General features: G+C 37.8%; 2 protein-coding genes across 7 annotated transcripts; both read left to right on the top strand.

Annotated features, from left to right (window-relative positions):
• The first annotated feature begins 315 nt into the window (after positions 1–315).
• LOC113061706 (ankyrin repeat domain-containing protein 65-like) lies at positions 316–6,973 on the top strand. 3 transcript variants are annotated; one of them, XM_026231062.1, is made up of 5 exons: positions 316–741; positions 1,057–2,439; positions 3,251–3,803; positions 5,205–5,501; positions 5,759–6,973. In XM_026231062.1, exons 2-5 carry the CDS (start codon positions 2,123–2,125, stop codon positions 5,927–5,929), a joined length of 1,338 nt encoding a protein of 445 aa, XP_026086847.1. In that variant the 5' UTR covers positions 316–741; positions 1,057–2,122; the 3' UTR covers positions 5,930–6,973. The 3 variants fall into 3 exon arrangements, with proteins under 3 accessions (XP_026086847.1, XP_026086848.1, XP_026086849.1); XM_026231063.1 differs by having other exon boundaries at positions 316–807; positions 2,187–2,439; XM_026231064.1 differs by having other exon boundaries at positions 318–741; positions 2,187–2,439.
• A 3,242-nt stretch (positions 6,974–10,215) lies between these two features.
• Positions 10,216–18,999, top strand: ccnl1a (cyclin L1a). 4 transcript variants are annotated; one of them, XM_026231059.1, is made up of 11 exons: positions 10,216–10,598; positions 10,932–11,006; positions 11,368–11,477; positions 13,402–13,522; positions 13,601–13,665; positions 16,173–16,272; positions 16,365–16,469; positions 16,554–16,695; positions 17,738–17,849; positions 17,930–18,022; positions 18,105–18,999. In XM_026231059.1, the coding sequence occupies exons 1-11, from the start codon at positions 10,356–10,358 to the stop codon at positions 18,514–18,516; spliced, it is 1,578 nt and encodes a 525-aa protein (XP_026086844.1). In that variant the 5' UTR covers positions 10,216–10,355; the 3' UTR covers positions 18,517–18,999. The 4 variants fall into 4 exon arrangements, 3 of the variants coding, with proteins under 3 accessions (XP_026086844.1, XP_026086846.1, XP_026086845.1); XM_026231060.1 differs by lacking the exon at positions 10,216–10,598 and adding an exon at positions 11,981–12,139 and having other exon boundaries at positions 10,968–11,006; XR_003278413.1 differs by lacking the exons at positions 16,554–16,695; positions 17,738–17,849; positions 17,930–18,022; positions 18,105–18,999 and adding an exon at positions 13,900–13,913 and having other exon boundaries at positions 16,365–16,428.
• Positions 19,000–21,710: the final 2,711 nt, after the last annotated feature.

Below are 21,710 nucleotides of genomic sequence, written 5' to 3'. Positions count from 1 at the left end.
TAACACTTTCAGGCAGCAAAGGAATTTCATTAGTTCAACATGTTGTGAAACTTGACTCACTGAAAAAAAAAGAGCATAATTAGTTATGCAAAAATACACAAATGCATTCCATGATATTTAGAATGGATGTGTTATGATGGCCAAGTCTGTCACAACATTTCAGACCCATTTCATTTTGCCACCAAAATCCTACATGTACAGCAGCTATATCAATTTAATTCCATTTAAATTCTGCTTCCTTAAATTAAAATTTTATTACAGTTATAGATAAAAATAAAAGGCATTTCTCAAGTCATTTCTTCATGGTGCATCCAAGATGTTAACCTAATGGTTTAGTATACTCATTTCTAACATCTCACAATAAGTAAAACGACCATGATAATAATTTTACAGGACAGATTTATAGCACATTTAAAAAAACAATGGTAATTCGAAGTGTACAGAATACAGTAAAAGAGACAGTTGCATGCAGTGTGTGTATAATGATGCCAAAGCAACCATCAGGCATGCGTAGCTCCAACCTCTCTCTCTCTCTCTCTCTCTCTCATCTGTGCCATCATACAATAACAGTGCTCTAAAAGCCTATTCTCACCATAGCAACCTCAGATGAACATAAAACACTTAACCGATATCAGAGGGGGTGGAAAGACCGGACTTACATGTTATGTCACCCTGAGAAATCTGTTCATCAGCACACTGAAGAGAAGAAGCAAGACATCATGGAGTAACTGGCACTCACAGGTAACTTCTGTCTCGTTTCCAGTCAACTCGGTTGGATGGATCGGCAAATTGAAAAGCAAATCTCTGGTAATGTGTATTTATGTGACTGCTAATTTGAATACACAAGAAATGATGCAAGTTATCCTATGAACTGATCGTTGTTCGGGGGTACCATTTAAAATAGGAGTTTAATAGTCTCTAATAAGAAATATGATTCAAATAATTTCTCTGTAAATGCAAAAAAAAGCATCATTTTACTTGGTCTAATTATTAATCTTCCTCAGCAGAAGTGTATTTGTACATTTGCATGTTTTTTTATATATATATTTTGCCTAGATACTTGGCAAGGGCAGGAGCCAGTTGTCCGCCCACATAATCCCGAACTCCCACGACATGACAGGCTGTACACGCCTCCAGATCTCCTGTGGCTCAAAGCTTGATACGGGACACGCATTCACACTAAGCAAAACACTTAAACTGTAATCTCTTTTCGCTGTCAGTATGAGTGCACACACTGCACAAAAGTTCACCCAAAAATGTAAATGATATCATCATTCACTCAGTCTGGTGTCCAGATCTACATGACTTACTTTCTTCTGTGGAACATAAAAGAAGATTCCGAGGAAATGTCTTTTTAGGCCCATACAATGGATGTCGGTGGTCACATTCTTCAAAAAACCAACACATGAAAGAAAGCCATACAGGTTTGGAATGAAATTATAGTGAATAAAGGATGACAGAATTTACATTTTTGGGTGAACTAAAAAAAAAAAAATTGTTTTATTTAAAACAGACTTAAGGCATGCATTACTAAAACTATCACTCATACAATTTTTAAAAGCTTTGTGTTACAGACACAAGTTATATTATATAAATGATATAAAGTTATATAGATTGTGTGGCTTGTTGTGGACAGATTGGGAATTTTTGCCATGGTGAACTATTAAATGGTTGGGGGGAAAAACTATAGACATACAATGAAATTCTAATAATATCACTAAAATGTTCTCCATGTGTTGTTTCTCCTCTATATGACAGACTGCCAGTAAAGTTAATGAAAACCACTAAAATAGTAATTGCAGCCACTGTTACCATGACAACTGCATCTCTAGATGGAATTACAGCAGAATTAAGATCGATGTAGAAATTTTGGAGACATTGAGACAATGACTTCACAGGTTATGCGACCACTCCAGTGATTTACGCATACTAAAAATGTATCACGCTTTAAATATAGGTCAGTGACAGTCCAATTTAGTGATGTAACCAAACTGGCTTAGAATCTTTAACTGCTTTAAACTTTTACCACCCCCTGGTGGAATTAGTGTATAGTTACCCAGAAACGCACTTGTACAACTGTCTATATACCCTTTTAGTGCAGCATTATCTTTACTAAAGAGCAATGAAAACGCAAGGAGTACTTTATAAAGCTCACTTTTTTTATGCCATGACCTTTGCTTCCACAGACTGCTCTCCTGCCATGGCCCATGCAGGCCCAGAGGTGCACTGGAGGTGGTTGGAGCTCCATGACTCTGTGTCTCTGGGGTCTGTGGAGAGGAAGGTCCGGACGGCTGCAGGGACCAGACAGTGGAGGATCCATCGTCGACCCAAACCCAGACACTCTCTCCTGGATGAGCGCAGACTGCATCATGCTGCTTGGGAGGGATGTCTGGACCAAGTCAAGACCATGCTGGAATGTGGCGTGCCTGCTAACTGCCAGTTAGTGATCTATATTGTTAAAGCAACAGTTCATTCAAAAAAACTGACCATTAGTTTCATGTCGTTCAAAACATGTATGATGTATGATGCTATTTCTTCAGATGAACTACAAGTTTAACCTGTTAAAGGAGCCATATTGCACATAGAATTATCTGATTGTGTAGCTTACATTGTGTGTAATGAACAATTTTCAAGTTTAAGTTTTTGCTCTCATATAGAGTGGAAATATGCATATACAGTTTTTCAGCAGCCGTATTTTTTCCATTTATTTGTCCCACTCATTTTAATATATATGTGTGTGTGTGTAACTCATTTATGACTTCCTGCATTTAAACACTAATACTTAAAACAAGCATTTCCAATTAAATTTGAAAAAAAAAAAAAAAAATTACGATGACTCCATTAACTTTTTGGATCATTTTGTTTAAATGGACTTTCAATCTTTTCAATCTTAATAATTAGTTAGAAGATTAACTAAAGTTTTATGGGTGTGAAATGGCATGAGTGAATGATGACAGAAATTTAATATTTGGGTCACCTATGAATTAGTAGAAAATATTTGGATTTTAATATGAAACAAATTACACATCACTTTTCTTATCACTTTTATTTTTGCATTAATGTTGGTTATGTCAAACTTTCCATTAATATTTCCCTTTGAAATAAAGTATTATTACATTAGTGTCACACATATTAGTAATGAAAGATACCAGTCTAAAATTAGTAATCTCTAATAACATGAAAAAGCTTGTTGCGCTGTTCCCGAAATAGATATATATTTTTCGCTGACTGGGCCATGTTGTACTTCCAGGGACCCGTATGGTTGGACAGCTGTCCACCACGCCTCTTTTAAGGGTCATCTCATGCTGATCAAGTTCCTGTTGCAAACCGGCCAGGTGGAGGTAAATAGCCAGGACTTCTTCAACTGCACTCCCCTGCACCGCTCCTGCAGTGGAGGAAACCCAGAGACCACAGACCTTCTCCTCCAGAAGGGGGCGTCTCATTCAGCGAGGTCCTGCTCCGGCCAGACGCCCCTTCACCTGGCTGCAGCCAGCGGACACCTGGGAACAGCTCGGGTTCTGCTGCAGCACTTGGCCTCACCGGACCCCGAGGACTTTCATAAGTGGACGCCTCTGCACTGGGCAATTTTTGGAGGCTGGGGGGATGTGGCAGAGCTCCTGCTAGATAATGGGGCAGACGTAGAGGGAGGAAAAGGTGTGGGCATGAGCCCTCTACAGCTGGCGGTGTTGGTGGGGAATGAGGCAGGGGTGAGGCTACTGCTCCACCGAGGTGCAGATGCCAATATGAGGGGTCCTAACGGCCACACAGCCATGCACCTTTGTGCCTGCTCTGGAGACAAGAAGGTGATTGACTATGCGCTTTTAAAATACCAACATGTAAAGCAACCATCCATAGTTTGTTTGGTTTGGAGCATTAATATTATAAAAAGTAACATACTACTGCAATAAACTATTGTAGAAAAATATACAGTTAGAATCTTTTACGGTTACTATCTTTCAAAGATTTGATTTCATTAACCTGACAGGTCCTACTACTAGTTTATTCTAAGAATGGCTAATAATATCAACCTGATACTTATTAAACGTTGTTTAGAGAGGTTTACGAAGTCGCAATGCAACTTTAGGCTTTCAGAAATGCTTTCAGATGCACTGAAAACATTTTTTATATTGGTTTCTGGTTCAAACCTGTTCTGCTCTATTTGCGAATAATCCTTCCCTTTAAAAAAAAATAAATAAAATATTCAAATCTTCTTTATTTAATAGCTTTTATATATGTTGAAATTATTTTGTAAAATAATATCTCAAAAATATTATATTGACCTACATTTAGAAACATTTTGGCTTGTGTCTAAAGAAAATCTATTAGGTTTACTGTATATGGTGTTCTTATTCAATAATCTTTTACCTTTGTATGAATGTTTTGTCTTTTTTAAAGTAAATGTTTTTCATTTATATGAAATCTAAATTTAAGGTTTGAACCAAACCATACATATAATTTGAGAAAAACGAATCAATTTGGCCATAACAAATTTGAGTATTTTTAAGTTGGTCCAAAGTATATTTTTTTCCAGTGTGGTCAGTGAACAAATTATGGGTGGTGCCACCTTAATTATGAGCTACTTTTTCAATTAAATATTACTAAAGTTTGTTAATTTTATTTAAAATATTTACAGACACTGTCACTGAAAATACCACTATGGGCAAGACATCACATCTACCAACTGTTCTCAGGAAAAACCTTTAAAAGCTCCAGAGACTGTGTAATTAAGTTTGTGGATGGAATATTGGCTAGTGAGACGCTGTATTAAATGCAGCTTGGTGACACATTGTACAATGATACATAAATCTGGCAGTGTAACATTTTAGATGCTTTAAAACAATAGAGATATAATTAATGTTATCCTATCCTATTATATCCAGTACTAATCACTCAGTCTCTGATAAATGTTCTCTTTCTAAAAAAATTGATGAAGTGTCCTATAAACACCTCATTGCATTTGTTTCCAATCAACCCTATCACCGCAGCATAGCTTGAATTTGCCAGTACTGTGGATTCAAGGTCTTGCTGCCCTCTTGGCTGTGATCTGTCCGTTATGCCAACTGCACGCTGTGAAACAGATGGCATTTGTGTGGGTGAAGGGCAGTGATACTGTTCCTGTCTCCTTAGCACCATTTGATCTTTCTTTTACTCTCTATGTTCCATCCTCCCTCATCGGTCTAAACGTATCTTCTCTTTCCCCATAGATCCTCCAGCTGCTGTTAGCAGGAGGGGCCAAGGTTGATGTCAGGGATGGAGATGTGGCATCTCCGCTGCATCTGGCTGCCCGCAGTGGCTCCAGGGCTGTAGTGCACTTGTTGATTCTGAATGGAGCAGGACTTGAGGACAGGGACAACCTCAAAATGACACCACTGCACTACTCAACACTCAGGGACAACGTTGAGGCTGCCAAACTGTTGCTGCACTATGGTGCAGATGTGAATGCCGTGGAGAGGCTTGGACAGACACCTATGCACTTGGCCTCTGAGAGGGGTCACTGCAAGGTGTGCTGATTCTGTCCTCCATGAGTTCATACATCAAAAGTTTGGAATAATTACGATTTGACAGAAGCCTGGTATACTCACCAAGGCTGCATTTATTTGATCAAAAATACACTTGATTTAAAGTTATGAATTATTACTTAAAAAACTGAGATCTCTGATCTCATCTGTGATTTTGCTTTCATACGGGGAAATGCAGGAAATTAATTTTTACCAGTTCACCTGTGTTATTCCTTTCTCCCTTGTGATTCAATCCACAGGTTCTGAAGGTCCTGCTAGACAAAGGTGCTGATCCCGCTATAAGGAGCAGCTGGAGAGAGACAGCAGAGGATGTTGCAAGGGCACACAGTCAGCTAGGCATAGTCCAGCTCCTTCAGCAACACCAGGCGGTCAGGATGAGAGATCAAGCACAGGACCGAGAGAAGAAATAACAGTGAATTAAGGCCTGTACGCATTTAGAATTAAAACTACAATGATAACTATAACTATAAAGTATTATTAATCATTCTAATTCCAACTATAATGACATAGAGGTATAATATCCATGGGATTACTTTCAAAAGGACTTTCTTTCCAGCTGATGAATGATTAAAACATTGACAGCCAATCAAAATCCACTTGACTTTAAAGGGCTCAAGTTGTTGTTATATTTATATTTATTGTTACCATCTTGGTGTGAACAGGCCTTCTCCAACAGTTCGAGTCCACTGATTTAATAGGACAAGTGGTATTCCAAGAATACTTATATTTTGTGTAAAGCTTGGTTCATACATCGCTACACCATTGACAACTGACCTTTTTTTTTGCCTGTGAAATTTTGCAAAAATGTGACTGAAAGTGGAACTACTGTTTGTTTCCTCTCTTACCCTACAAAACATTCCCATAGTAACCATCATTTCTGTCAAAATATACCACAATTTTTTCTATAGGGCCATTACTAGAAATCATGGGACATGGAACAAATTATTAATTTTATATTTGTTTGTTTCTGTTTTTGACGGTGGTGGATAAATCCTCCAGTAATAACTGTAGTGCCTATAATTTGTTGTCATAACGTGTATTATATTTTAAAGGTCTTTATGGAAATAAAATCATCTTAATCGTTCATAAACTGGGGTGACAATTTGTAACAAAACAGATTAAAGCACGCATTAGAATTGCATAATGTATAATGCTGAAATCAGTTTAATTGCATAGAAGAAACTGCTATGCATCAAAATGCAAAGGGGACGGGATACTTACAAAGTTTAAATCACATTTTATAAAGGAGATAAATAACATCTTATATTCTCCCAAAGTGAATGTATCTGATTGCTATGATAAAAATTCATTAAGTAAAGTTACTTTCTCAGTTTTATAGAACATAAAATTGGAAACGTCAGCAAAAGGAGCAATTTGGGAGTTAGTTGGGTAGATATTATGGAGTAAAATGTACTTAAAATGTAGTGTACAGGTCCATTTATTTCAGTAATTCAACTCAAATTGTGAAACTTGTGTATTAAATAAATTCAATGCACACAGACTGAAGTAGTCTAAGTCTTTGGTTCTTTTAATTGTGATGATTTTGGCTCACATTTAACAAAAACCCACCAATTCACTATCTCAACAAAATAAACAAAATAAACAATTTTTTTTTTTTTTTTTCAATAGTTGTTAGAGGCTCCTTTTGCTTTAATCACTGCCTCAATTCAGCATGGCATGGAGATAATCATTTTGTGGCACTGCTGAGGAGGTATGAAAGCCCAGGTTTCTCTCAAAGAGGCCTTCAACTCATCTGCATTATTTTGGCTCTTGTTTCTCATTTTCCTCTTGACAACAGCCCATAGATTCTCTATGGAGTTCAGGTCTGGTGAGTTTGCTGGCCAGTCAAGCACACCAACACCATGGTCATTTAACCAACTTTTGGTGCTTTTGGCAGTGTGAGCAGGTGCCAAAACCTGCTATAAAATGAAATAAGCATCTCCAAAAAGCTGGTCAGCAGAAGGAAGCATGAAGTGCTCCAAAGTTTATTGGTAAACAGGTGCAGTGACTTTGGTTTAAAAAAAACACAATGGTTCAACACCAGCAGATGGCATTGCACCCCAAATCATCACAGACTGTGGAAATTTAACACTGTACTTCAAGCAACTTATGAGCTTGCTATGAGCTTCTCCACCCTTCCTCCAGACTCTAGGACCTTGGTTTCCAAATGAAATACAAACTTGCTCTTATCTGTAAAGAGGACTTTGGACCAGTGGGCAGCAGTCCAGTTCTTCTTCTCCTTAGCCCAGGTAAGACGCCTCTGACATTGTCTGTGGTTCAGGAGTGACTTAACAAGAGGAATACAACAACTGTAGCCAAATTCTTTGACACTACCTTGACCCCAGCCTCAGTCCATTCCTTGTGAAGTTCACTCAAATACTTGAATTGATTTTGCTTGACAATTCTCATAAGGCTGTGGTTCTCTTGGTTGTTTGTGCATCTTTTTCTTCCACAATCTTTCCTTCCACTCAACTTTCTGTTAACATGCTTGGATACAGCACTTTGTGAACAGCCAGCTTCTTTGGCAATGGATGTTTGTGGCTTACCCTCCTTGTGAAGGGTCTCAATGATTGTCTTCTGGACAACTGTCAGATCAGCAGTCTTCCCCATGATTGTCTAGCCTAGTGAACCAAACTGAGAGACCATTTTGAAGGCTCAGGAAACCTTTGCAGGTGTTTTGAGTTGATTAGCTGATTGGCATGTCACCATATTCTAATTCGTTGAAATAGTAAATTGGTGGGTTTTTGTTAAATGTAAGCCAAAACCATCACAAAATAACCAAAGACTTAAACTATAGTATACTTCAGTCTGTGTGCATTGAATTTATTTATTCAAGTCAAGTCAACTTTATTGTCAATTATTCCACATGTACAGTACATACATACATACAGAGAATTTAAATTGCATCACTCTCGCAGACCCTTGGTGCATACAGATAACACTAACAGTAGAGCCTAAAAATATATATCAAATGTGAGATATCAACAACTATACAATAAGGGCATGTAAAATGTTTTTATAAAAATAAAACTAAAGTTAAATAAAGCAGCTCAAGGCATGGCAGATAAAGTGCAAACCAGTGAAATGAACAAACAGTGCAGATAAAAAGATTTTAGTGCCAAAAAAAAAAAAAAACACATACACAAGTATTACACATATATGTAAATAAATGAACTGTTCCACAACATAAGTTACTGAGTGAGATGCACCTGTACCTTAAAATGTACCTTTTTTTTTTTGCTATAACTGCATTATTTTCCAGGGAGTAACCGTGTTCTTTTTCAGTAAATACTGTCCCCCAAAAAAATACAAAATTCCAGTAAAATGTATATCTAGGAGATCGGTCACATCAGTTCAGCCTGTTAATTAAAAAGTTTGGCTTTCAATATGCCTGTTGCCTACAACAGTGGTTCCCAACCTTTTTCAACTCCCAACCCACACAACCAAACACATATGTTTGCACAGCCCACTGCAAAACAATTAACTGACCCCGCTATTGTTGGGTTAATAACTTAGTACTCAGAAGCTAGTTAACTGTCTTTATTGAATGAACTGGCAATTTACAGAAAATCACTCGGGCTGGTACCACTGATACCGCTTGGTCTGTAGCATAAAAAGCAAAAATATCTTAGATAAATTGGTTTACTGGTTTATTTTATAAAAAGTTTATTCTTAAATCAATCAGCGAGCTCGAATAGTGGAGCATAGTTACAGTTTAATATTTATTTTTTGTTATTTAATTATATGAAATTATGTTATTATGTTATGACTAAGACATTTTTTCATATTAATATATTTATTTGAAAACCACTGGCCTACACACATCTGTAACCTACCCGCGGACTGATATGTACTGCACACTGGTTTCAGTTCCCGACATCAGCGTCACTGGAACTTCCCGTCTGCATTCAGTCCAAGTACACATAAAACGTGATAGAAATGCGATGATAACTACACATAGACAAAATTTTTAGCATTATCAAATCTATAATGGTATTTTTATTTTATTTTAAAAAATTTAAATATAATAAAAATTTAAGAAAGAAAGAAAGAAAAGAAACAGTACAACATTGTAAAACAAACGTAACATAATAAAAAGGAAGGAAAACTACAAACAAGTACACAGTACAGTACATTTCAGTTGACAAGAAAGACTGAAGGAATTTGTTATGTGATTTTCAGAGATTTTAGAAATCTCAGTAAAGATCTCAAATCTAGGCAAAGTGTTGTGAATAAAAAAAAATATGCACAACAAAGGAATTATTAACAGTAAGTTCAACAACATAGTTACTGTTAGAGAAAAGTTTCTTCCTAACCTTGAAACAGAATTACGTTGATAACTGCTCTGCTTGCGTGGAGAGTTTTATACATTAATTTATGTTATATGTGAAATAAAGCACATTTTATTCGGCTCTACAATAGGCAGCGGAAGTGTACAAATCTGCTGTTCGTGAGTCTAACGTTTAAGCAACGTTCAATCCTGACAGAAAACGAAAAACACCTGGAAGTACACGCGTCGTTTATAGTGAAGGACTGCATCAAGTTCCATCTGCAGGAGGCGCTGTGGAAAATAAATCCGTCTAATAATTTCTACCTGTTTGAAAGCGCTTGGAATCCCAGAAGGAATATATTTAAAACGTATAATTATTTATGGGCACAAAAACGTACGTTACTTTAAATTAATATGGTGGGTTACGGCGTTGAATAAACATTTGAGGTCACATGACACATCTCCGCACCATTCAGCGAGCCTCCCACAAGCTGTGCTGGTTTCCGCTCTGGGTGACGAGTTTATTCTAGGCCTCGGCAGGATCCGACGACAGCTTCACAGAGATCATGGAGGCGTCGATGGCCACCGGTCCCGCAGCAAACGAGCCTGCTACAAGCGAGGGCATACTAATAGGGGATAAAGTGTACTCTGAAGTCTTCCTCACCATCGATAACTCTTTGATTCCAGAGGAGAGTATGTCCCCGACCCCGTCGATGCAGGACGGCCTCGATCTGTCCACCGAGACGGACCTGCGTATCCTGGGCTGCGAGCTCATCCAGTCCGCCGGGATCCTGCTGCGACTGCCGCAGGTAATCAACCGGTCTGTCAAACTAACGTCACTTAAACTGTCAAATTATGGTGGCTTTATATTAACCATTGTCATGAAGCAATTTCGATTTGACATTACTAAACAAGCACCCATAACCCAATAAAATAATTTCACTGAAAACGTCCTCCTTAATTAACTATCATTTGATTTAGTTAATACAGTGTGTCTAATCTAGATGTCATTATCTGTGATATTTAACGTATTTTCACCAACAGTTTCCATCGGCTAGACAAAAACAAAATGGCGGACGCTGCTTTCGAAACGAAACAGGGCAGTTTATGATATCATTTCTTTAATCGTAATTATGTTTCAGGTGGCCATGGCGACCGGACAAGTGCTGTTTCATCGATTCTTCTACTCGAAGTCTTTCGTGAAACACAGTTTTGAGGTAAGAGAAAAGAATAAAGCCGTGTTTACAACCAATGCGGGTGGCAGCCATGTTGTTTGAGCTTCTGTAAATGACATTCAGCCAGATTTAACCCAAATTATGTTAAATGTTGTCATCGTAATATGATAGTTATAACGGGCGTGTTTTCAAATACCAGTGAACTGGCTCACTATGCGCGCCATATTTGGGCTTAATAGGTGTTAGAAAGGATTGTTGTCTAGTTAGTTCATTATGTTGGAGTAATATAACGCCAAATGTGTGTGTATATATATAATATGTATATGTTTACATATGTGTAGCTCCTGTTGTAATTATCCTATTGAGAACATGTACATCTTTCTGTCGTCTGTTCTCTCTGTAGATTGTTGCCATGGCCTGTATGAACTTGGCTTCAAAGATCGAAGAAGCCCCTCGACGAATAAGGGACGTCATCAACGTGTTTCATCATTTAAGGCAGCTCCGGGGCAAAAGGTAAGCACGGCTCGTAACTCGTTTTCTCTGTTCGTTACCTGTGCAAGCAGCCTCCCACGTTAACCGATTAATTTTTCTTTGAAAAACATTTAACGTCATCACCTCAAACTGTAAATGCTTCCGGTATACTTAAAACATGTTAACTGTGAGTAGCCTGTGCACTTCTGTTTGTCGTTGATATGATGTCTTAATTTTGTTTGCTTTATTCTAAACCATTTTAAAGCTTTTCAGTTCCTTCATCAGTCATATTTGGTAGTAACAGCAGGATATTCTGATTACCTGAGCAAGTAAAAAACATTCAGACTGCTCAAAAACTGAATCTTGTTCAAGAGAATATATGATGCCAATTGGGATATAATGTGTCTTATTACTGTCTAGTCTCAATTTGATTTCAGTTTGAATCAGAAACTATTTAAAGGGGTTGAAAAGGAAAAATATGTTCATCTGAAATCAAGGACGCGGTATTAACTTGAATTCTTTTTTCCCTTGCAACCAACTAACAGCGACCAGCTACATTTACCAATGCCTGGGTGATGTGGAATGGTACGTAGAGATGAAGCAGTCGGCATGGCAACAGTGAGCGAGGTGTCGCTTCCCCTCCCCCCTCCCCCGGGAGAAGCCAGTGGTCAGAAAGCGGTCACTGGGATGTCGGGGATCGACAGGTTGGCCGCTGGTCCGAAGCGTCTGGCTGACTCCTGTATCTCAGTTTAAGCTTATTGTCTCTGCCAGCACAGGTGACCATCTAAATTCTTTTCATTAAAAAAAAAAAGAAGACGACATCTCACCACACATGTCATAGCGTCCACAGAAATATTTCACGCGGCACATTCGAGATCATAAGCTTTTAAATATTCCCATGACGGGAGCTGTGAGGGTGGCACACTTACTTAGAATGTGCTGTTTTTTGTATCTTAATATAAGCATTATGTTTAGATTGGGTGCCTTAGACAATTTATTGTCCAAAATTCACAATTAAATGTGAAGTTATGTGTAGAATAGTCATCGTTTTCAGAGCTTTTTTTTGTGAGGTCACTGTGCACGTTCAGTCATTGAATTACTCACCAGGTTGTTTAGTGTAGCGTTTCATGATTAAAACAGAAAACTAAAGAGATTTTGGTTTTGCTTTATGAAATATTCTTCAGTTGTGGATGGTGCAGTGAAAAATACAAATATTCCGAGAATAGCTTGAAATTATAAATACTTTAAATGGTCAAAGTATTTAAATTCGGTTAAATATGGGCTAGTCTAGATTTTCTTTCAACTAACTCGATCATTTATTTTTGTAATATTAGGTTGTGGATTAATATTAGGACGTGGTTTTAGTAAGATATATAAAATGCAGTGTTTTTTTCTTTTTATCGCAACTGGACTGTTATAGTATTTCAATAGAGTACAATAACACATTTCATTTGGTTCCCTTGTAGTTAGTCAGTATTTCTTTCTTTTGGATTGCATCATTAGATCAGGTGATGCATGTGAGCATTATGTACTTGATGATTACCTGACACATCTTTTCAGAACGTGAACGTGTTCTGCTAGTAGTGTTTATGATGAAGAGCTCACCTTTTGATTGTTATACTATACTAGGTGTATGTTGAGGTTTTTGGTGCTTTTATTATGATATTGGTTATGTTTATAGAAGAACTTTTTTTTTTTTTTACTTTCTGTTGAAGCTATGATGTGGTGAGAGGTGGAGCGTTTTCTTTTTTTCTCTAACAGTCACATGTGGCAGTACTGAAAGTCTTATACTGAAATCACAGGAGTCAAAAAACTGGACCTGTTGCCTGTAGTTGGTTGGAAGGGAAACAGAATGATTTGACTTTAAAATGAAGCAAACAAAAAAAAAACAAAGCATTTTTCCCATTGTGTTGAATAGTATTTGAGTCAGGGGAAACCATTTTACTTTCGTTCCTTCATGAACCAGGAGTCCAAGTCCACTGATACTTGATCAGAACTACATAAACACCAAAAACCAGGTGATAAAAGCTGAACGGCGTGTGCTGAAGGAGCTGGGCTTCTGCGTCCACGTCAAACACCCTCACAAGGTACGTCCTAGAAACGGTTTCATTTTTAGACTTTGAAGTTTGGTAGAATGAAAACGAATAGTTTGGTTGGTTTTGTAGATTATCGTCATGTACCTGCAAGTCCTTGACTGTGAGAAGAACCAAACGCTGGTCCAGACAGCCTGGTGAGTAAATGAACAGTCCTGCATCGGGTGTTTAGACACTACAGTGTAACCAGTAATTAACCCCTTGGCCACCGTTACGTAACTTTTCTGTCCCCTCATCTGATGGATTGGTGTATTCGTGACTTGTGTGTGTTGGTGTGTCGCCTTTTTTAAATCTCTTGTTCATGGCTGTAATTAAAAGAAAACGGAGAGCTTCGTTTAACTTTGTCCTTTCTTTCTACTCTTTGATTAAAGGGTAGTCCATGATGGTAAGTGTCATAAAGAACCTCTGAACTCTGCTCCTCCAACCACATGACCTCAGGAATCTCCCCTCATTGGCTGCCCTTCTCGAGACAGCCAATCCAGTGAGAGCTCTCTGCCCGAGAATCACTGCAGGGGGCCTTTTCCAGCTGCCAGCAGCATCTCGTTTTCTTGCACTTGTCCAAAAGGATTTGTATTTTTGTTTTTGCTTCAAGACTCCAAATTTTGAATTAAATTATTTGGTTTTTAAAAGGTGGTTTTAAAGCCTGGATATTTGCTTTTTATTATTAGACCTCACCTACGACTAGATTTAGTTGGTCTTTGTTTTTTGTTTCCTAAATGTACTCCAGTTTAAAGGGTAAGTCACCCAAAAGTGCTAAGTGTTTTTCACCATGATGTCTTCTCAAACCCATATGATTTTCTTACTTCAATAGAACAGAAAAGGAGAAAAAACCATGTTGCTTATTCCCATACATTGAAAGCATATAGTGTCCAGATGCTGTCAAGCTGTGGAAAGGGCGAGAGCTAGTCCAGACTTGGTCTCTTTATTCCAAATTTCAAGATAAATCCTATCCTCTCTGAACTCATTTGTACTACTGCATATTCAAATTTGGTTTGTCTTATTTTGATATGCTAAGTAATTGATATTGTACATCCAACCGATTGTTATCACATAATAACCCCCTTCAGGGATCTAAATTATCCCGCTTATAGCACTGCCACATAAGTAAATAATTAGACGCAATCTATTGATTTGAGGTTGAAATATTTGAACACTAATGTGAAAACAGCAGTTACAAGGAAGCAGCAGGTTCAAAATAAACGGATGTTTAAGGAATACAGTCACAGCACTTATTACACATTTCACCACATGAATAATTATATCAATAAAAGATAAGACACAAATGTTTTGAAATCTTACCAGTTTGTTAGCTACCTTATAACCCCATTACAGAATACAAAACAATCGTATTATGTCAGCATCTGTGTTTGTATTAAACGAGAGAGCGCGAGTCCACGATACCAGGATGGCATAAAAAATTGTACACCTAATATGATATAGATTTAACAATTTATTACCTAGACAAGCTTCTAAGAAAAACTGTTCCTAGCGAGCATATAGCGCTTACTTCAGCTACCCGGATCAGCCTGTGTTATTAGCTTTTACCGCTTAAAAACATACCTCGGTGTGTTGCGACTGACTAATCAGAATCAAGTATTCCACAGAGCTCAATATAACTCAATATATGTTTAAACAAATGATATAACAACTTCACACTCAAAGCTATTATATGGCTTCAGAAGACTTTTCATGGTTTTATGTTCATTTTGGTCTCTGCTCACCTTATGCATCCATTGTATGTATCTTGATCTTGTTAAATATTTCTCCTTTTTGTGTTCCACTGAGGAAAGTTCCATAGGTTTAGAATGACATGATGGTGAGTAAATTAGTTTTCATTTATGATGAAGCATTGCTTTAAAAATGCAATTATCATCACAGTAATTTGGTGTGAGGCGTTGTCTTACTGGAACTCTCTCCCCTCTCTTCTGTCTGCGCTTGAATGATGTGTTTGAAGCTCAGCTTTTCCATAGAAATCAAATGTTCTAAGGCCTGGAGCATAAAATCTAGTGTTTCTATGCACATCAATCTAGTATTTCCCACATTTGTCATAATGACAGAGTGTTTCAGGTCCACACTGTCCACCTGGCTGTTCACTGCTTTTTTTGAGGCCGAGCTTTACATCCCTGAATTGAAGTTGAAGATTTTTGCTGTCTGCAAGTCTACACTTCAGGAGATTGTATTTGTTCATTCCCCGAGCAGCTGCTCTCAGTCATGCATGTCATTTAGTGTTATGAGTTGCATGCGTTCATCAGTGCTACATGCCCATTGCGTTAAAATTCACGATTCTCTCCTGCTTGTTTTATAGAAAATTAAGCTATTATGTCAAAGTTTTGTAGAAATGGAATTGTAGTCATTTGTTGCATGTAAACCAGTGGAAACGGTTATATTTTTGGCAAACCTCCCCTCATGGTCCTGTCTGTGTGCCCTGAACATGTGCCCTTCAACACTGCATGCTTGCTTTTACCCTTTTGTAGAACGAAAGAGGAACGCGAGGCAGAGAGGGAAAGGACAATGTTGAACTCAAGCCTCCATTTATATTTGGTCTTTATTTGAATTTTTTGCATCATGTGACAAACCTCGTACATAAAGGTGATCAACCCATGCAGGGAAGTGGCAATTTTGTGGTTCACCTTCTGTGTTGCAGGAACTACATGAATGACAGCCTTCGCACTAATGTGTTTGTGAGATTTCAAGCGGAGACCATCGCCTGTGCCTGCATTTACCTCGCTGCACGAGTGCTACAGGTACAAAACCATTCTCTGCCTTCTCCTTCTCCACTGGTTTACTCTGAGCTCTGGTTTTAATGCCTGCCTTTTCTCATCATTCTTTCTCTCAGATATCGTTACCCTCTCGGCCCAACTGGTACCTGCTGTTTGGTGCTACAGAGGAGGAGATCAGAGATATATGTGTGACCACTTTAAAGTTGTACACCAGGAAAAAGGTAAGACACGTTTCACTTCACTCCCTTTTTAGAGTTAGCAGATCTTCGCTTGTATTCGATCAAGTATGATTTGTTTCCTCTTAGCCAAATTATGAATTGCTGGAGAAGGAGGTGGACAAGCGGAAGGTGGCTCTACAGGAAGCCAAACTGAAGGCCAAAGGACTGAATCCAGATGGCACTCCTGCTCTTAACACATTGGGTGGATTCTCTCCTGGATCCAAACCATGTAAGTTGTCACTTGCACTGCCTATTGTGCAGTCTAACCTTTTTTGTTTTGTTTTTAAAAGCTAAAACAGTCATGCTCGTTGCCTTGGCTTTTTTCTTCATGACCCAAAAGGAAGTATGGCTTGGGCTGCTCTTATCTGTACAATTAGTGAGAAGCCCAAGAGCGGCAAGAGCCACAGCCCGGCAGTGTTTTGGTTCAACCCTAATCAAACACAGTCGAGCAAGCTAATCAAGGTCTGAAGGTTTACTAGAAAGCTACAGGCACTGAGATTTTATCAGGTTTGGAGCTGAACTCTGAAGACAGGAGTTTGGCGCCCCTTAGTCTCAGCCTCAGACGTCAGGCCCACGGACCATTGGCTGAACGTCTGATGCATATGGCACACAAAATTGGAAACTCGTCAGGACTGTTGAAGTCGTCATTGGATTGGTTGAATTATACAGGATTTCTGCGAGACGTGTTCTGCGGTGTTGCGTTCTTTAACATTCTGCCTAAAAAAAACAAAGATACTGTGGCTCCAAACCCCCTCACGAAAGAAGAAAGCCTACTGTTTACAACTGTGACAACGAGTCACTGTTATCAGGATCAACTAAATGCTGGATTTTCAAAAGTATGTGAAATATTTAAAGTTCACGGCATAGAATCTTTAAAATATGTCCGAGAGTTTTACACACCGGTGTGTTATTGAGGCAACATTTCCACACCTCGAAACATGACAATGAACAAAACCAATTATGATTGGTTGTTTGACACGTCGATCACACGGCCTCATGGGTGGGTTTTAACCAATGAGAGCTGCCATAGATTCCAGACCTTCAGCCTGAAGGCTATGCGAGACTAGCTGCTCCTGCACTAGAGTATGTGTTTAGTGTGTGTTCCTCTATAAAGCTATTCTATGGTTTCAGAAGACTTGAAATATAGCACAGTAATCATGTGGACAGTTTTGATACCACTTCTTTTTGATGTAGCTTGACTTGGAAAAGAGCAAAAGGAAAATTCTGAAACCAATTTTGAAACCGTGATCAAATTTGATTCTTCCTGTCAGGTTCGCCTAATATAATGAAAGCAGATGAGAAGTCTCCTAACCATCAAATGCTTAAGGCCATGAAGAAAGAACCAGAAGATCGACCTCAGGGCTCTAAGAGCCCACACAACGGGTGAGTGTTTGACAGGATCGACTTTCGAATTGTATTGTTTAAAGTGCACTAATTAAGAATCATCCTTGTCCTTTCCTCAGACAAAGGAAAGACAGTAAGTTAAGTAGGAACAGTCGAAGTGCAAGTCGTTCCAGAACAAGATCCCGGTCCAGATCGCGCTCTCCCCGACGACAGTAAGTACCACTTGCAGTGCACTGCTGTCTGCTCTATGATGTTGGTGTCTATACTCGACTGGGATATTTTTTTTTCTTGTAGTTACAATAACAGGCGCAGTCACTCAGGCACCTACAGCTCTCGCTCCAGGAGCCGCTCTCACAGCCGCAGCCCTTCTCCACGACGACACGCCAACCACGGCCCTCCGTCTCCCCATCTGCAACACTTGAAGTCAAAGCAGCGCTCAGACGACCTGCACCAGCAAAGCAGACACGCCCACAAGAAGAAACGCTCACGCAGCCGCTCTCGTTCCACCAGCAAGCCCCGTGAGCGAGAGAGAGAGAGAGAGCGGGACCGGGATCGAGGTTCCACAGACTTGAAGAAACACAAGCATGAGCGAAGCAGTGGAGGCCATCACCGCGACCGGCGGGAACGCTCACGTTCATACGAACGCTCTCATAAAAGCAAACACCACAGCAGCAGCCATTCAAGCCACAGTCGTCACAGGCGCTGAGTGTTTTTTTTGTAAGACTGCGAGTGAGTTTGTGTTTGATTAAAGTGGTCAGTGTTGACCTTGTTGTCTTTTAATTTTTTTTTCTCTTGTGTTATGTTGCCGTTTTAGTTTTAAATGTTGAAAGGATATGAAACTACATATTTACAGTGTAAAGATGGGTTCAATGTTGATGTAATATGGGAAATGCTTTGATTTATAAAAGCAACCTTTTTCAGAAGGTGGGAAAATCACAAGTCGGATAGAAAAATGGAAAATGTTTTCAGGAAGAACACCGATACTTTGCACCTCTACAGAAAATAAGTAATAAACATGTTCTCTTGGCGGAAGAAAATTGATTTCTCAGAAAATAGATATTTTTTTACGGCTGGACGCAGACTTTTTTTTGTTGTTGGGGGGATCATGGTGACTGTTACACTGGTTTTTAGTCTGCACCTCTTCATGTCTGATTTTTACTCAATAAAAAGTGACTTATTCCTACTGTCATTTGTTGTTTTTTTACTTTATGGAACGGGTTTATGAATTGAAAGTATGTTATTGCTCTGACATCTTTAAAAGCCCTCGATGATGTTTACTCGATTAGGACACAAGCCTAATCAAGTAGAAATGGTTCATATCTGGAACTGTGGCATTAAAAATATGGTATCACTTTATTTTACAGTCCTGCTCCTCATGTACATACTATGTACTTATTATAGTAATTACAATAACTATGTAATAACTAGGTACTAACCCTGAACCTACCCCTAAACCTAACCCTATGTAATTACCTTGTATTACCAGAACTTTCTTAGTTAAATACACTGTAAGTACACTATAAGTACATGTTAGTACACTTACTGTAAAATAAAGTACAACCAAAAATATTATTGTCAGGCTTAATGTGAGTGTTATTCTAATGGTGTTTTTGTAACTTGTTTCGTAATCCTCACTCAGGATTTCTGGGCCACTCGTATAGCTTTTTAAATTTTTAAAAGTAACATAAGTAACATCTTGATCAGTTTTTTTTTTTTTTTTTTACAACATTTAATCATCGAACAGTTACACATTTGATGTATTTTCTATTAACTAGTAAAACTGCACATTCTGAACAATTATAGTTTTAAGCAGTAGTTAGTATGCTACACAAAAATAAAATACAATGTACTGTTAATATGAAGGAGCAATCCATATTTATTTTTTTCACCATGTTTACCTGTTTTAAGGTTACAGGGTTACAACTTAAATGATTACAATCCTGACAGAAAATGACTAGTACCTTTTCAGTGTACCTAACTGAACAATTATATATACAAGCTAATAACATGCTAGATCATATATGGGCATATTTTATTGACCAATTAGAACTAGAAACTTGTAAAACATATTTATATAAACTTAAATAGCATATTTGATGTTTGTAATGTTAGGCATCTTTCTCCAGCTCTCTGCAGGCTGATGTGCTGCATGGCTGGCTAGCTGTATGGTTTCCTTTTTTTGTAATTTAGTTACAAATATACGTGCCTTTGTATTATCATTTGAGTCACTTTACAAAAGATGGCAAAAGTATAACATACCTGTCAAGTAAGTTATCCCGTTTTGGCCGGGAAAGTCACATATTTTACCCTTCTTTCCCGTCGTCCTCCCGTATTAGTATTTTCCCGTAAATCTCCCGTATTTTAATTTTTAATTTTTTTTATTTTAACCTGCGTTATTAATAAAATATTAATAAAAAAAACATTCCCAATCTGAGCTCTGTTACTAGTCTAGCGATAACTGCCACCTGTAGTAGCCTGTCGCGAGGAGTGTGTGAGGTCAGATGACATGAGTTATAACGCGGGAAAAACCGAGACGGATGATGGATGCTACGATAGAGAGTGAAGGCACACCTGCCAAAGAACTTATTTATTTTACTTTTTTAAAGAATGCAAAGTCTGCAACAAATTTGTACAACAACTCACTAAAAGAGTAAAAGAAAAATTATGTGAAATATAAAAAAAAAACTGTAAAAGAAAACCAATATGAAATGAAAAGAATGTGTGGAATGAAAATAAAATGTAAATGTAAAAAAAAAAGACAAGCAATGTTAAATTAACAGACAATATGCAAATAAGCCTTTAAATAAATGCTCTTCATATATACCCTTTTGTGTTTTCATTTGGGCTATAACACCTGTCTTAAAATGTAAGGGATACTGGAGCTTTGTTGGGATGATTTTAAAATTTCCCTTATTTTCAAAACCAAAATTTGACAGGTATGATTAGGAAGAAGCCTGCAGACAAATGAAAATGTAAACTAGCCACAAGTTATTAAAGCAAAAGTCATGCCTTTATTAGTATTTTATATAAAATATATTTATTGAATTGTCATTAAACTGGACAATACATACATGTTCCAGTGAAAGTTATGCATTGGATTTGTTGTGCAATACATTTTTTTTAATATAAAATCGATTGAAACACTGAGACAAAGTGTTTATATATGCATTAGGGTGACCAGATGTCCCCGTTCAAAATAACCAGCGCACACACTGGAAATGCTAGACCAATTTAGCCTTCTGGATATCACATGATTGCAACTATTGCGATTACTTGGTCACATCTCGCAAGCCGTTATTGTAGCTATGAAAAGCTTGGACAAGAGCATAGCGCTAATGTCATCAGTTATCAAAAGAGACTGCATTATATAGTACATATTAAAACAAAGTAATACCGTTGTGCAGTGTATGTAGGTTGCGGGAGGTTTTGCACAATAGGCCTATTAAACATTCCTGAAACTCTGCGACACAACTCTGAAGTCTCTGATATGAATGATATTAAATGATACTAATATCAAATTTTAACGGTCCAGTCAGAGACTCAATGATATCAGTGGCAGCCTGCCTGATTATGAAGGGTACACTGTAAAAAATAATTCAGTGGCTTAGTAAATTTCACAAAAATAAAGAGCTATATTTACTTAATAAAATCTTTTGAAATCATTTAAGTGATATTTTGAGTGGGTCAGGTTAAAAATAATAATTAAAAATCCAACAAATAATTTCTCTAAAATTTACATATATTATTTAAGTTTATGTAATGAAAATGAAAAAGTATTTGACTAACTAATTATATTTTTAATATACCCTCAATATTTCTGATGAATTCTAATAGAAATATTTGAAAATTATTTACTTGTACTGATCTGTTTTAGAAAATAAAATGATTAAGTATTTCCTA

Source organism: Carassius auratus, chromosome 43, assembly GCF_003368295.1.
Source record: "Carassius auratus strain Wakin chromosome 43, ASM336829v1, whole genome shotgun sequence".
In the NCBI taxonomy this organism is placed as follows: Eukaryota; Metazoa; Chordata; class Actinopteri; order Cypriniformes; family Cyprinidae; genus Carassius; species Carassius auratus.
The sequence above is the reverse complement of the archived record's forward strand: the minus strand, read 5'-3'. Positions and strand labels throughout refer to the sequence as shown.

Excerpts from the sequence above, each read along its gene's own strand:
- ccnl1a (XM_026231059.1), top strand. The coding sequence starts at position 10,356 with ATGGAGGCGTCGATGGCCACCGGTCCCGCAGCAAACGAGCCTGCTACA. Across the intron at positions 16,696-17,737 it reads CTCTCCTGGATCCAAACCAT|GTTCGCCTAATATAATGAAA; the intron begins GTAAGTTGTCAC and ends TCTTCCTGTCAG. Across the intron at positions 17,850-17,929 it reads TCTAAGAGCCCACACAACGG|ACAAAGGAAAGACAGTAAGT; the intron begins GTGAGTGTTTGA and ends TCCTTTCCTCAG.
- LOC113061706 (XM_026231062.1), top strand. The coding sequence starts at position 2,123 with ATGAAAACGCAAGGAGTACTTTATAAAGCTCACTTTTTTTATGCCATG. Across the intron at positions 2,440-3,250 it reads GGCGTGCCTGCTAACTGCCA|GGACCCGTATGGTTGGACAG; the intron begins GTTAGTGATCTA and ends TTGTACTTCCAG. Across the intron at positions 3,804-5,204 it reads CCTGCTCTGGAGACAAGAAG|ATCCTCCAGCTGCTGTTAGC; the intron begins GTGATTGACTAT and ends CTTTCCCCATAG.